At 38.3% G+C, this 13,933-nt stretch overlaps 1 protein-coding gene across 2 annotated transcripts in view; it reads left to right on the forward strand.

Annotated features, from left to right (window-relative positions):
* Positions 1–13,933, forward strand: part of oxr1b (oxidation resistance 1b) — a 54,656-nt gene that overhangs the window by 23,538 nt on the left and 17,185 nt on the right. For both annotated transcript variants that reach the window (XM_079590809.1, XM_079590810.1), the window contains exons 4-6: positions 7,449–7,534; positions 10,903–11,010; positions 12,231–12,347. In XM_079590809.1, the coding sequence (XP_079446935.1) occupies positions 7,449–7,534; positions 10,903–11,010; positions 12,231–12,347 (311 nt within the window). The remainder of the gene's footprint in view (positions 1–7,448; positions 7,535–10,902; positions 11,011–12,230; positions 12,348–13,933) is intronic.

Consider the following 13,933-nt stretch of genomic DNA (forward strand, 5'->3'; position numbering starts at 1 on the left):
GTTACTGTTGTCTTTCAATCAGCTCGAACCAGTCTGGCCATTCTCCTCTGACCTCTGGCACCAACAAGGCATTTCCCCCCACAGAACTGCTGCTCAATAGATATTTTCTCTTTTTCTGACCATTCTCTGTAAACCCTAGATGGTTGTGTAAGAAAATCTCAGTATCAGCAGTTATTGAGATACTCAGACCAGTCTGGCACCGACAACCATGTCACATTCAAAGTCACTTAAATTACCTTTCTTCCCCATTCTGATGCTCAGTTAAACTTCAGCAGATCGTCTTGACCATCTCGACATGCCTAAATGCATTTCCTAAATGCTTTCTTTAATGAAATAAGTGACATTAATATAAAATATAAAATAATAAGTGATCAGTGTTGGGGAAAGTTACTTTTAAAAGTAATACATTACAATATTGCGTTACTCCCTTAAAAAGTAACTAATTGCATTACTTAGTTACTTTTTTAGAAAAGTAATGCGTTACGTTATTTTTGCGTTACTTTTTTTCCCCACCTGGGCTGGGCTTGTTTTTTTATAACACAAAAGTTATATTTTTGGGCAAATGTAAAGACCCTTTCACACCAAAAGTGAAATAATATTCCTCAGGCTGAAGGAAATGTGTACAGTAGAGGAAAGCAAACCTTTCTATCTATCTATAGTCATTTTTGCTTATTTAACTGAATCAGCGAAGGTCAGAAGCAAGAACATTGGTCAATAAAGTGAGATTAAATGCATAAAGATGGATGTATGTTTTATTTAACATATTAAGTTATTGGAGGTTTGCATAGTATTCTGATTCTGCATTTCACTGATTTTAGTCATTTTGAGGAATATTGAATAGTTTTTTCTCTGCACTTTGATTTGTCTCAACATGAGGACAGGAGAGCTGTCAGTCGATAAATGGGAAAACAAAGTAACTTGCGTTACTTATTTGAAAAAGTAACTCAGATATTTAGTTGTAAATTTTAAAAGTAATGCGTTACTTTACTAGTTACTTGAAAAAGTAATCTGATTACGTAACTCAAGTTACTTGTAATGCATTTCCCCCAACACTGTAAGTGATCTAAATTGTTGGTTTTACTAATGGGTTGAAAACGGGTTACCTATTTTCAGACACTACTAAGATGAGCCAGCAGAGGGTGTATTAAACTTGCAGTATGTCCTCTAGTCTAGATAGGTAACATGTGAATAAAATGTAAACAATGCTAGTTAATTAAAACGTATTAAACTAAACTTGTGTTTTCCATTCCATAATAAATAATGGTATTGTTTGAATGTGGACTATTATTATTATTATTACATAAAATAATATAAAAAGAAATAATATAAAACAAAATAAATAAAAACAACAAAGCTTCATGGACACAATTGCCTGTGGTTGGCTTGACGTTACTCGTGGCCTACTTTTCCCTTTACCAGGCATCATGCCAGCTGTCAAAAGTTTGTTTAGTCCAGTTTCAAGAGTCCAAAATGCCTGGTTATGCTTGCATCGGAGCAGTCTAAAGCAGAATAACAAATGGAAGAGCTTGTCCTCTCGTATTGGAGTCCTTTTTTTCTTCTCAATTGATTTCCGTTGATGTAGCTGCGAGCATGTTCGAGACAGGTGTGTAATGGAGCTGTTTAAACTGTGCATTTTAAATGTTATTTTTCTGCTTAGCTATAGATTACATGGCATATATAACAGATTTATTGCAGAAGCAAAGTGAGGCTGCTATATGTGCAAGGATAATTTGACTCAACATATGAAGATTTTTCTATCACAAATCTAAACTTGCCACTGGACTCGTTTCTCATTTGTAGATTCACTAAAAGTGATTTATACTAATTGCAGGCGGGCTGTTTTATTGCTGTAATAGATGTCCCACTTTAGAATATGCAGATGATCTGCCTAAATGTGTGAAACATGGAATGATTTGGTGTATACTATTAAGTACATTTCAAATGCTAGTTAACATTTGATTCAATACCTGTCACATTCTCACAGGTGTAGTTTGAACCATGTTTCAACATGTGTGGTTGCCAGGGTATTCTGGGTGATTGCATACAAGTTTATATTTTATTATAAGTATACAAGTATATATTCTTGTATGTATTTTATTGAAACTGTCTTATGATAAATGCAGATAGTTTCTACCTCTTTTCAGCAATATCTCCACTCTTAAAGCAGTTGATTCGAGTAACTCGTGCTATCCCGCAGCTGGGGAGTGAAGGGAGTGACAGATACTTTGATTGACAGCGGTTTATAAATCCATGTAATGACTCCAGAGTCCTGCTCCACTTGCCTGTAATGTGACAGGTGATAGGAGGATACAGCAGATTGCTGAGTTGGTGTTTCTCACAGCTGACCTACACACTTTTCATCCCTCCCCGATTTGGTCTCCAGTAAATCTCACTGCAAGAGAATAGATGCTGCAGTCTGGAGATCATATACAGACATAAATCTGTTGTTTAAAAATGTTGTTGTACTCTGCCTTCTTAAAGTGTAAGAATCTTTATTTAGACAGCTATTTCCTCCCTCAAACATTCGTCTACCTGACGCATTTTAGTGATACAAGTTACTTTTCTTAAAATTATAGTTCAGTAAATAAAAGATCAGCATGTAATTCCAAGCAGTATGTCCCCAAATCAAGGGCTTCATTAGTTGCACCAGGTGTGCTTGAGCTAGAACACATGAAATATCTATACTGGCTTGGTTTGTTGAGAGTCACATTTGACTGCATGTTAGAAATATGGCCTAGTCAAAAGATTGGTCCGAACAGTTAAGAGAAGATATCATCGCAATTCACAAACAAGGAACAGGATACAAAAGAAGGAACTAAATGTTCCTAGAGACACCGTTGGAAGCATAGTTCGCAAGGTCAAAGTTAAAAAGGAACAGTGGTTACACTACCCAGACGGGGCAGAAAAAGGAAGCTATCAACGGCTACAACCAGATTTCTGAGAAGGCAGGTTCAGAAAAACCCTTGAGTGACTGCAAAAGACCTGCAGCAAGACTTGGTGGCTACAGGCACTGAGGTTTCAGCTTGCACAGTAAGGCGCGTATAACGCATGCCAGAACTCCAAGACGTACACCACTACTGACCCAAAAGCATTCTGTTCTGTGGACGATGAAACAAAACTGGAACTTTTCGGCCCATATGGATCAGCGGTATGTCTGGAGGAAGAACAATGAAGCATACGCTGAAAACAACACTGCCTACAGTTAAGTATGGTGGTTTCTCGGTGATGCTCTGGGGCTGCTTTGCATCCTCTGGCACTGGAAACCTGCAGCATGTGGAAGGCAAGATGGATTTATTGAACTATCACGAAATCCTAGGAGAAAACGTCATGCCGTCAGTGAAGAAGCTGAACCTTGGGCGTCATTGGACCTTCCAACAGGACAATGATCCCAAGCATACCTCAAATTCCACCAAGGCTTGGTTGCAGAAGAAGTCCTGGAAGATTCTACAGTGGCCATCACAGTCACCTGACTTGAACCCTGAGTGAAAGAAATCCACCTGCGAGCGGAGAGATTCGTTACATGGGTGCGCTCTCGACATTTGTCATTAAAATAACAGCATAGAAACGGCCCTTAAATTAACTATAAAAACGAGAAGATTCCGTGGGTGCTCGAGCCCTATGTCTGTCATGATTGGTTAACCTCTGCAAACTGTTAGTAGTTCACGCTGCCGTTTATTAGGGTGGGTCAAGTTGCTGAATACTGAATGTGTTCATGTGTATTACGTAGGTGGTCATATATGTTAACATGCTTGTGGTTCTGACATCATAACCATGACAGTTTTGGATTGCCCCTTTTTAAGCTTATTCATCTGAAAGTTCTTTAAAGGCAGTTTTGTTTCTAAACGCTGCACTGAACTGAGCAAGTAAAATCCTTTTTTTAAACCCCCAATATCTGGTCCCTTTAAAGCTTGGCTTAAACTGCTGGCCCTTGCAGTTTCATTATGATGGGACATTTATGGGACAAAAGGGACACCATCGAATAAATTGGCCTGCATAAGTCGTGTTTAATGCTCATGCTGTATCCTCAGCACCTCCCAGCCTCTAGCTCAGGTGCTTTGACAGAGAAGTCCCTGGGCTCTCATTTGGGTTGAAGTGTGCAGCTGGCATTTCAAATAATCCTGCATGGTACGCCGTCTTTACATCAGGCTTACCCTGAGTAAGAATGACTTTAATTGGCACACCAGCTTCCTTTAATCTTCGAATAACGAAGAATCAGTTGAGGACGGAGAGTATATCATCCCTTGAGTCGTCTTTTAACGAGAATGAGTTTATTATGCACACTCAGCCTTGTTAAGAGAAGTTCTGTCTTATATTTTGAATGTACTACTAGTAGCAGTGATGATTTTCTTTTGAAGGACCTGTCATTCGCAGCTTTAGAAAATAAAATACTCAAGGTCAGTATTGAATTGAAAGTTCAGCTACCGGATAAATGCGATCGGGAATGCTCAATTGACCCTTCGCAGGGAGCTTGATTGACAGGTGATCTGACCAATCATACTTCGCCATCCGCCATTTTGTCCGACAAAGCAGTCAGGAGAGTTAGTAGAGTTTACATCTCGCAATTCTTTTTAACTCAGAATTGCGTGATATAAAGTCACAATTCCGAGTTAAAAAGTCATATTAGCTTGATAAAGTTGCAATTGTGTGTTATGAAGTCAGAATTGCGTGATATAAAGAATTGTGTGTTATAAAGTCACAATTGTGACATAAACTCACAATTCTGAGGAAAAAAGTTTTTTTTTTCATAGAATTGCACATTATAATTTGAAAAGATTAGAAAATTAGATTAGAAAAGATGTCAGAATTGCGAGATAATCGCAATTGTGAGAAATAAAGTCAGAATTGCGAGATGTAAACTTACAATTGTGAGATAAAAAGTCGCAATTATCCTTTAAAATGTTTTATTCTGTGGCGGAAACATAGGCTTCCATATGGAAAAGAATTGATTGTCCTTGGAGAATGTTACATTTTGCCTATATGAGAGAGGGTTGACCATCAATTTGACCCTTCGCAGGGAGCTTGATTGACAGGCGATCTGCCCAATCATACTTCGCCATCCGCCATTTTGTCCGACAAAGCAGTCAGGCGAGTTAGTAGACTAACATGGGAGAATTTGAACTTGAAAAACTGTGACTGACGTTTTTCCGCGGTTAAAACAACATTCCTTCTTATGTTCATTCATGTTTATTTGATGCTATAAATGAACTAGAAGGAAGAGATGATCGGTTCACGAGCAGCTTTAACTGAGACTCTACAGCGATCTGTCAGACACATGAAAGAGCCACAAAACGGTATTTATAGTTTAAATTTGAAAGGTGAGACTTTGTTTAATATCAAAAGTAATCCAAAAGTAACCTGGTCTGTCCTATCTGTCGGCGCGTTGTCAGTGTCCTCTCTGCTCGGCGATGTATTTTTCGTGGCGTGAGAGCAGCGTAGCTTGTCGGACATAGCAACAGTAATTAAGGGGGCGTGTCTTTGCGAACGGTCACCGCTCAAACCCTGTTGTATTCCACCAGCTTGTACCATTTCGGGTGAGCCTGATTAGTTTGTCTGGGGTGAATGGAAACTAAACTCTACCGGAAGCCTGTGTCAAAGTGGACACCTTCTATTCTCATCCAGAGACCCTTCACCCCCGTCGGCGAGCGTCTGTGAAGGCATCTGCTCGTGGGTATCAGTCAGGGAGCCGTTTCCGACACTGGTGGGAACCTGCTTCTAAAAATAACCTGTCATGCCCGAAGGTGCCAAGATAATAGGAGGCTCAGAGCTGTGATTTGTTGTCCTGAGCAGATAGAAAGGGGAATGTCATGGCTGATTTGCTGTCAGTGGTCTTTTACACCAGTGTTTGTGGGCTGCTTGTGTCAACTGTAAAAGTAGGTTTTTACACCTACTGTTCAAACGTTTGAGGTCAGTAAGACATTTCTTTTTGCATTCATGCATTAAATTAATCAAAAGTGACCGCAAAGACTTTTACATGTTTACTGAAAACATTTCAAATAAATGCAGTTTCCACAAAAATATTAACTTGCACAACTGTTTCAACATTGATAATAATAAGAAATGTTTCTTGAGCAGCAAATCTTAGAATGATTTCTGAAGGATCATGTGACACTGAAGACTGGAGTAATGAAGCTGAAAATTCAGCTCTGCATCACAGTAATAAATTAAAATATATTAAATTAAATAGAAAACAGCCCAAATAATTTGTTTACATTGTGCAGCCATGCAGGGTGTTTATTAGTATATCACTAATGACCATTTTTTACACCGTCCTTTTGGCCAAATCTGTGGATTTGGTGTAGTAGACACAATAACATATTTTAATCATCAATATTTAATAAATGGACAGACAAAGGTTAATGGGATTTGTTCAGTTTTAATGACAGACATTCTAGTTTTGTAAAAGCTACAATGTTTATTAACTACCAAGCTTTGTTTTGTTTTCGATATATTAGCATTTCTTCAACCATGGCTATTTTCAGCCATGTAGGCCAAATTAGTTTATTTAATCTGTCCAACTCCATTATCTTGTATTTGCAATATACAATTAAAAAATAATTGTTTGGCGTAATTTACCAAAATTACAGTTTAATTGGAATGATAAAACATTTTTTCATAGTTTAGAACTTGTGATAATTCATGTTTTTATGTTTTATGTTTTGTTTTATTACATTATTTTACTTTTAATTATTTTACATTTTGTTTTAATACATTATACAGAAAAATAACAAGGAACCACAGCATTGTGATTTTTCAAAATGATAAACTTTAAAAATAAGATCAATATGTCATGACAACATGTTTTTTTCCATTACTTTAAAACTCATCAAAATAATGACTTATACAGCCAATCTGATTATACTTACAAAATTTTGATTTTCACAATATCAATTCTTTTAAATGTCGTTAAGTCGTGGAGTTTTTAATCATCCAAACACAAATCGCCCAAATGCAAGTGGAGTTTATTTTATTAGGCAGGTCCAATATCAGAATCAAATCTTCTGCTCCATAAACTCACAGACGTTCACATATGGTAGCAGCCGGCATAGTGCATTGATGCATTGAAGTATGCTCATAAAAATGACATTTATAACTCATTCACAAAACATCTTCTCCGTTTAATGGCATTTTCTTGTCACCGGGAAACTTAGACTCACAGACCGGGTCATACGTCCCAGTAGACCGGGGCTGGAGAGGTGTATCCAAACGCACAGTGATCGCCGAGAGCCACTCCCCTGTGTGTGTGTGTGTGTGTGCAGGCTGGCTGGCGGACTAACAAGCCTCCTCTCTCTCTCTCTCTGTCGCTCCGCGGCTGATGCTAACGGACGAGGGGTGGTAGGGGTGGTGGTGGTGGTGGGGGGGTGGACAGACCGTAAGGAGTGCAGAGGAGATGAGAAGAGAGAGGAGGACCATGAGTAGCGTAACCCACACTCTCCCTCGTTTACTTTCAGACACCGGGCAGAAAAAGAGTGCGCTGGAGAGGAAAGATGTCCGGAGGATATCCTTCCAGAGGCCCAAAGGCACCATGGAGTATGTGGTGAGTAGTAGGTGTTGTCTGTCTGATCCAGGTGGCTCTGTTTACATAATGCACCGGTGTGTGTGTGTGTGTGTGTGTGTGTGTGTGTGTGTGTGTGTTTGTGCGCTTGACTATGAATGTGTGTACACACAGCCGCATGTATGTAATTATGTTTGGGATGGAAATGTGAGCGTGCACATCAGGTATGATTCATTCCCGCTGCAGTGCTGTACGTATGTTCTGCAGGAAGGACTTTAATTGCTGTTTTTCATGGTACAGTAGTTTACCTGCTGTCTATTTGCAGCAGTGAAACAAGGTGTTGTGAAAGGAAAATATGTAAAGCGTGTAATAAAATGGCTATATTAGGGGATTGTGGGACATTTTATTGTGTGAGCATTTAAAGTCTGTTTAGAAACATGCCTTTCTCCTGCCTTTTATCATTATAAACGGTTTGAGAAAGATAGAGAGAAAGAGAACGCGAGAGAGAGCTTTTCCATATGCTCTTGAGATGACCTCAAATCAGGTGGTGACTTTCTCCATGGTAACAGTGGCATTGCCGGGGATGCTGGGAGACGGGGTGGCAGATCACTGGTGCTTCTGTCAGCCGGCTGACAAACCTTTATGTGCACCCAACAGAAGAAAGTCTGTGCGTGTACATACAGCACAGGGATTATTTTATTTTTTAATTTTATAATTATTTTTTCATTTTTATGTTTATGTGTAGTTTATTATTTTATGTAGTTTATTTAATATCAATTATAACATTGATCTGATTAAACTAATACATTAAATATAATATAATAAAATAATATTATGTTATTTTAGGTTATTTTAGTATTATTTATTACCTTTTTTGTATTGTTTCTGTTATTTTATTTTCAGTTTTAGTCCCCCCCCCCATCCCCCCCCCCCCCCAGTTAATCATTTTATGGTTTCAACTCTTTAAATTTCAGTTGTCAAGGCAATATTTCTCATAAAATTTTTACGTTTTTCATCTAATATTTACATTTTATTTCAGCTTTATTTCTATTAACACATTAAATAGTTTTAGTTAACGATAATAACCATGATCAGGATGGATTTTTTTCAACTATTTTACTGCACGTTAAAAGGTTTTAATGTCTGATTTTACTTAAAGCATGTTAAATTCGAGCTACTACTCATAGTATATATTTTATAATATACTATGATATCAGTGTCTAAAGTAGATTTTTGCATTATCTAGAGAAAAAGAAAATGTGAGTGGTACCTTTTCAAAACTAGCTGCTATGATGCCTAAGGAATTGTGTGTGTGTTTTACAAGGTGTTGCTATGCAGTTGCTAAGGCAATCAGGGTGGTTGCTAGGTGAATGTTTATTGGTGCAGGTCAAAATAGTCCACCAAATATTTTCTATAATATTCTCTCTGAATTTCTTCCAGGCTTGGGTCCCGTTTTTGGGATTGTTTTGTTCATTTGATCATCCATCAGGGGGAAATCGTCTGATCACTTGAGAAAATAATAGCTTTCCTCTCCTCAAAATGCTAGTCTCATTCGTGTCTTTAGCACAAATGGTGCTGTGCAAGTTACATCCCAAATACTTGGGGTTGAGATATCGATTTCTGCCTTTTCTATATTCCCTGGTGACTGAAAAAGTTGGTATGAGACTTGCTATTAAGGCATTAAAAAGAATTTCTTGAAGTTTCTGTTTTGTAACCTTTCTCTTTCTTATTGTCGGTGTTGTGAAACCGTACACTTTCCCTGTGTAATTGCACACCCTAATATCCACACTAACCAATCATAGTGATTTGTGGCCCTGTGACCACAGAGATTGATGGGCTTAATCAATCAATGCTCTTGAGCTACACAGCGACTGTACTCCATTCCTCAGGTTGTGATGAGATCCATGTACCTCATATGAGTTTTCATTCCATAGCACATATTGGAAGTGGGGTTTGCACGTGGATAGAAGATTTGATGAAAAACTGTAAGAAATAGACAGTGTCCAAAGTACAAACTATATGAAACTTTATTATTTTCACCTTGTGTTCATGTGTGTGCGTGTGTGTGTGTGTGTGTGTGTGTGTGTGTGTGTGTGTGTGTGTGTGTGTGTGTGAATAAAGTTTGGAATAATTATGATTTTTTTAAAAAAATTTGAAAGAAGTCTCTAATTCTCATCAAGGCTGCATTTTTTTTATGGAAAAATACTGTAAAAACAGTAATAGTGTGAAATATTGTTTCAATTTAAAATAACTGTTTTAAATTTGTATATATTTTAAAAGAGGAAAGGTGTATATATATATATATATATCAGTATGTAATATGCAAATGTGTGTGAGACTCAGTGAAGGATGCCTCTAAAGGATAAATTGAATGCAGACGGAGAGATGGCTCTCAATTATTTATGTCCGGCTGTTGGACTGTAAGCGATACCCAATGAGAATCAATGATTTGGATCAGGTGACTGAGTGATTCGGTGATCTGAGATCCTGCCACCTGGGGATTTATCAAAACATACAAATGTCACATCTTGCAACTGCAAGGAGCCACCGGAGGATGAATTCCTCACTGTCGCCATTGCAGTAAACACACACACTCATGCATCATGCATCATGGAGTCTGAATGTGTGTCTCGAGATCATGACTGAATTCACTGAATGCTTTTTTTATGATATGTAATTTCTAGATGTTATGTTTCTATAATGTTTCTTCAAACCATTTGTAAAAAATCTTTTTGTGGCACAAAGATGCTTTTTGTTTTTATGGGGCGAGATATTTTTCAAAGCTTTTCAGACTGAGTGGTGACCGTGACTCAGTACGTCCCTCTGTGCGCTCTTTTGTGTGTTCAACCTGACATTTAGAGATTCAGAGATTCTTGAATGCTATTTGCATTCATCTCCCCATGGCATTGAAGGACAGATATTGTATGTTGAGAGAAGGTTAGCGCTCTGAACAAGTTTGAAAGATATTGATTTAGCACCTGGTGAGTTAGAGCTTATATAAAGCTGTTTAGTTATGTATCTCACTATGTTTTTTGGACATACCCATTAGGTTTAAATGGACAAACTCACATTTTAACTGTGGGTGTGTTCGTTTGGACTTTTTGGTTACAATTTTTATTGTGTATTTTACATATGCTACACGCTGGATGAATGTAGCAATTACGAAAATAAATAATGCTGTTTTCTTTCAGATGGATAGGAGAAAAGGGAACCGTAGTTTTAGATGATGCATTCTGTTCAAGGTGGACGTCTCATAAAATGCATTGGATGGTTTTCACTGGGGCCTTGATTTGCTGTTCCGACAGATTCAAATGCTTAGTCAGCCGTGTTAATTGGAAGCTGATGTCTTAATTCTAGTAATTTTTTTAGCTAATAAAAATGATATCTAACTTTTGTTTTTGTGTGCCTAGGTGGAGTCCCGGGACACACTCAACAGCATTGCGTTGAAGTTTGACACGACTCCCAACGAGCTCGTCCAGCTCAACAAACTCTTCTCTCGCGCTGTGGTTCCTGGCAAGGTACTGTATAGTGTAGTAATTTTTAGAGCAGATGGTCTCTATGTCCAGCTGAGCTCTCTTCCAGTCAATTGCTTTTCCCAGTATCTAGTGTAGTAAAAAAAAAAAGTGCCTCCTCGAAATTCAAATGCCTTCTTAAAGGGATAGTTCACCCAAAAATGAACATTCTTTCATCATTTACTCACCCTCAAGTTGTCCCAAAGAATGTCTGTAACCAAACAGTCGATAGACCCCATTGGCTTCCATAGTATGGGAAAAAAATACTTTGGAAGTCAATGGGGCCCATTAACGGTTTGGCTACCGACATTCTTCAAAATATCCTTTTTTGTGTTCAGCAGAAGAAAGAATTTCATACAGGTTTGAAACAACTTGAGGATGAGTAAATGATAACAGAATTTTTATTTTTGGGTGAACTATCTCTTTAAGTAGCTAATTCATCTTGGTGCCTCCACAGTTTCACATTAAAGCAACACCAAGGAACTTTTCCTCTGCGGTCGCCCTACAGGTTGGTAGCGGAATTGTTCATTACCGCTGTCGTAAATAATTTAGCCTCCCGCAGCCTATACTGTGGCACGCTGTTTATCCAGCACCGGCTTTGGAATGAACGATGTCCACAGACAAGGTAGAGTATGTTGCATGATTTCATGAAAGTATGATGTATTGCGACATCAGAAACAAAGAAAAACAAAATAATGACTATTGTAACGCTTGACGTAAAGCAAGTCAAATTTGTAGTTTTCTTACATCTCATTAGAACTACAGAAACGCGGCCCGATCTGGCAATCTTACATAGTGTGGTTATAGCAGATAAAGGACCGCAAAGAGGAGGCATAAGTGCCTTTCACCCTGTTACGACTTGATGAACCACTGAAACGATTTTGGAAACATTATTTTAAGGTAAAAAATCTTCCTTAGTGTTGCTTTAATGAGCAGAGATATCGTGCTCCCCATCGAATTGAAACCATTTAAAACGGAGGGAAATGTCCCGGAAAAAAGAACCGCGGCTTTTGTAGAAGAATATGTTCAGTAAACCGCTTATTTGCTGAGTTTTGAATGGTAATACATGCTCTCTGCTTTCTTTTGTCATTTGGTTTTGTTGGAGATCAAGCTAGCTGTCTGCTTGTTTCAATTCACTGGTTTCATTCATTTTTACTTGGCTAAAAGCCCTTGCTGTTTGCATGTGAGATGATATAAATCTAAATTCTGAGTGTCTTGCTCTTCAGGTGCTGTATGTCCCTGACCCGGAATACATCTCCAGTGCAGAAAGCTCTCCCTCGCTCAGTCCCATCAGCCCCCTCTCCCTCACCTCTTCAGAGGCTGATCTCGAGAAGACCACCACAGTAAGTGCCACCTCAATCCTCCTCCACAGCTTTCAGGGGGTCGCATAGCCAGAGGACAGGCTTATACTTGTCCTTCATCATTGCACATGTATATGATTAAATGATTTTGCTTGCCACGGTCTTGTCAGTTTCGCACTACTTGTTACCCAAGCAAGAAGAGTCGCTTTTTATATTGGTCACCGCATATGCTTTTTGACCCTTGAGCATGCATTGTTTTATGGACCTTTCTATTGTGAAGTCTAAAGATATTTTAGCTCATTGTGGTGTATAAGCATATTTTTCCATGATTTGAAACGGGGATGGGGAAATTCAATAATCCATGTAATAAGTTGAGCTATTCAGTATAATAAGAAGACTTACTCAGCTGAAAAACCAGCAAGTTATTAAGTGAAACCGCTTGGATCATTTCACACTACATTTATGCAATAGACCATGTAAAGTGAAATAGAAGTGCCATGGACTATCATTTTGCATAGCTTGCATTTTTTACATCAATTCAATTATTTTCCATTTACTTCAACCAGCTTTTTTAATTTGTAGTCGCTGAGCTAAGCCTGTTAAATTAAATTGGACAAGAGATCCAAATCAGTGGCCAAACTCCTTTACATGCTTCAGACATTTTAAAGACGTGCTTTCATATATGTATTTCTGTTTATTTTTTGCTTCTTTTTTGCCGCCCCTTTAAAAAATTCTAGACTTGACCTAATGCACAACTTATACGTAACACTTTATGCTTGTGTGTTTGAAACTCCATTCCCATCCATTATAAATGAAAATGAAAATGAAAAAAATTACCTGCAAGTTCTTCCATAAGATATTCCATTAAAAAGATATCATGCATGTTACAAACATCCTGATGTTGAGTTTGGGTGGACTATTTCTTTAATCTCAGGCTCAGATAGTTTTGTGTCCACAAGGGGGTGGTGATGAATTTCCCTTTTGGGTACAGCTGTTATTCCTCTATGAAGCCAGAGATTCCAGTAATTGTCGTATTCAGACAAACTGCATTCCTCCCGGCTATGTTTGTCCCTAGTTGGTGATGCTGGGTGACAAATAAGAAGGAAGATATCTTGGGAAGATCACCATGGCTACTTTTAAGCTCTCATCTGTCCTCGTGTGGTTTAAGGGTCAAATTGATGTCCTGCACTGCCATTTTGAGGTTGCCAAATGGATTGTGTCACCTCTGTTGGATTAGTGTGTGACTCTGTGTGTAGTTCCGGCTCCATATGGTCTTGGATTTACTGGTCCTGCTGCCCAGTGCCAGAGATTCAGGGGTTTCATGATTGCATTTCCTCATGAGTCATCAATGGATAAAGCAAGCACACGCTTATTCTAACTTTAAATGTATTAAGGTATCAACATGCATCTCACAAAGAAGAATGTGCATGCATATCCCTGTAATTTTAATAGCATAGAGAATTGACTTATGTTACATTGCCATCACATTACATGAAAACATGGATTCATGCAATATTCATGTAACTCAGTGCCGGCTTTTGCATTTCTGCATGCTGATTATATATACACAGTGGAGTGCATCTAAACTGTGCAGTCAGTCACAGCAGCCATACATTTATATACTTGTC

Source organism: Phoxinus phoxinus, assembly GCF_949152265.1.
Source record: "Phoxinus phoxinus genome assembly, chromosome: 19".
NCBI classification, from domain to species: Eukaryota; Metazoa; Chordata; class Actinopteri; order Cypriniformes; family Leuciscidae; genus Phoxinus; species Phoxinus phoxinus.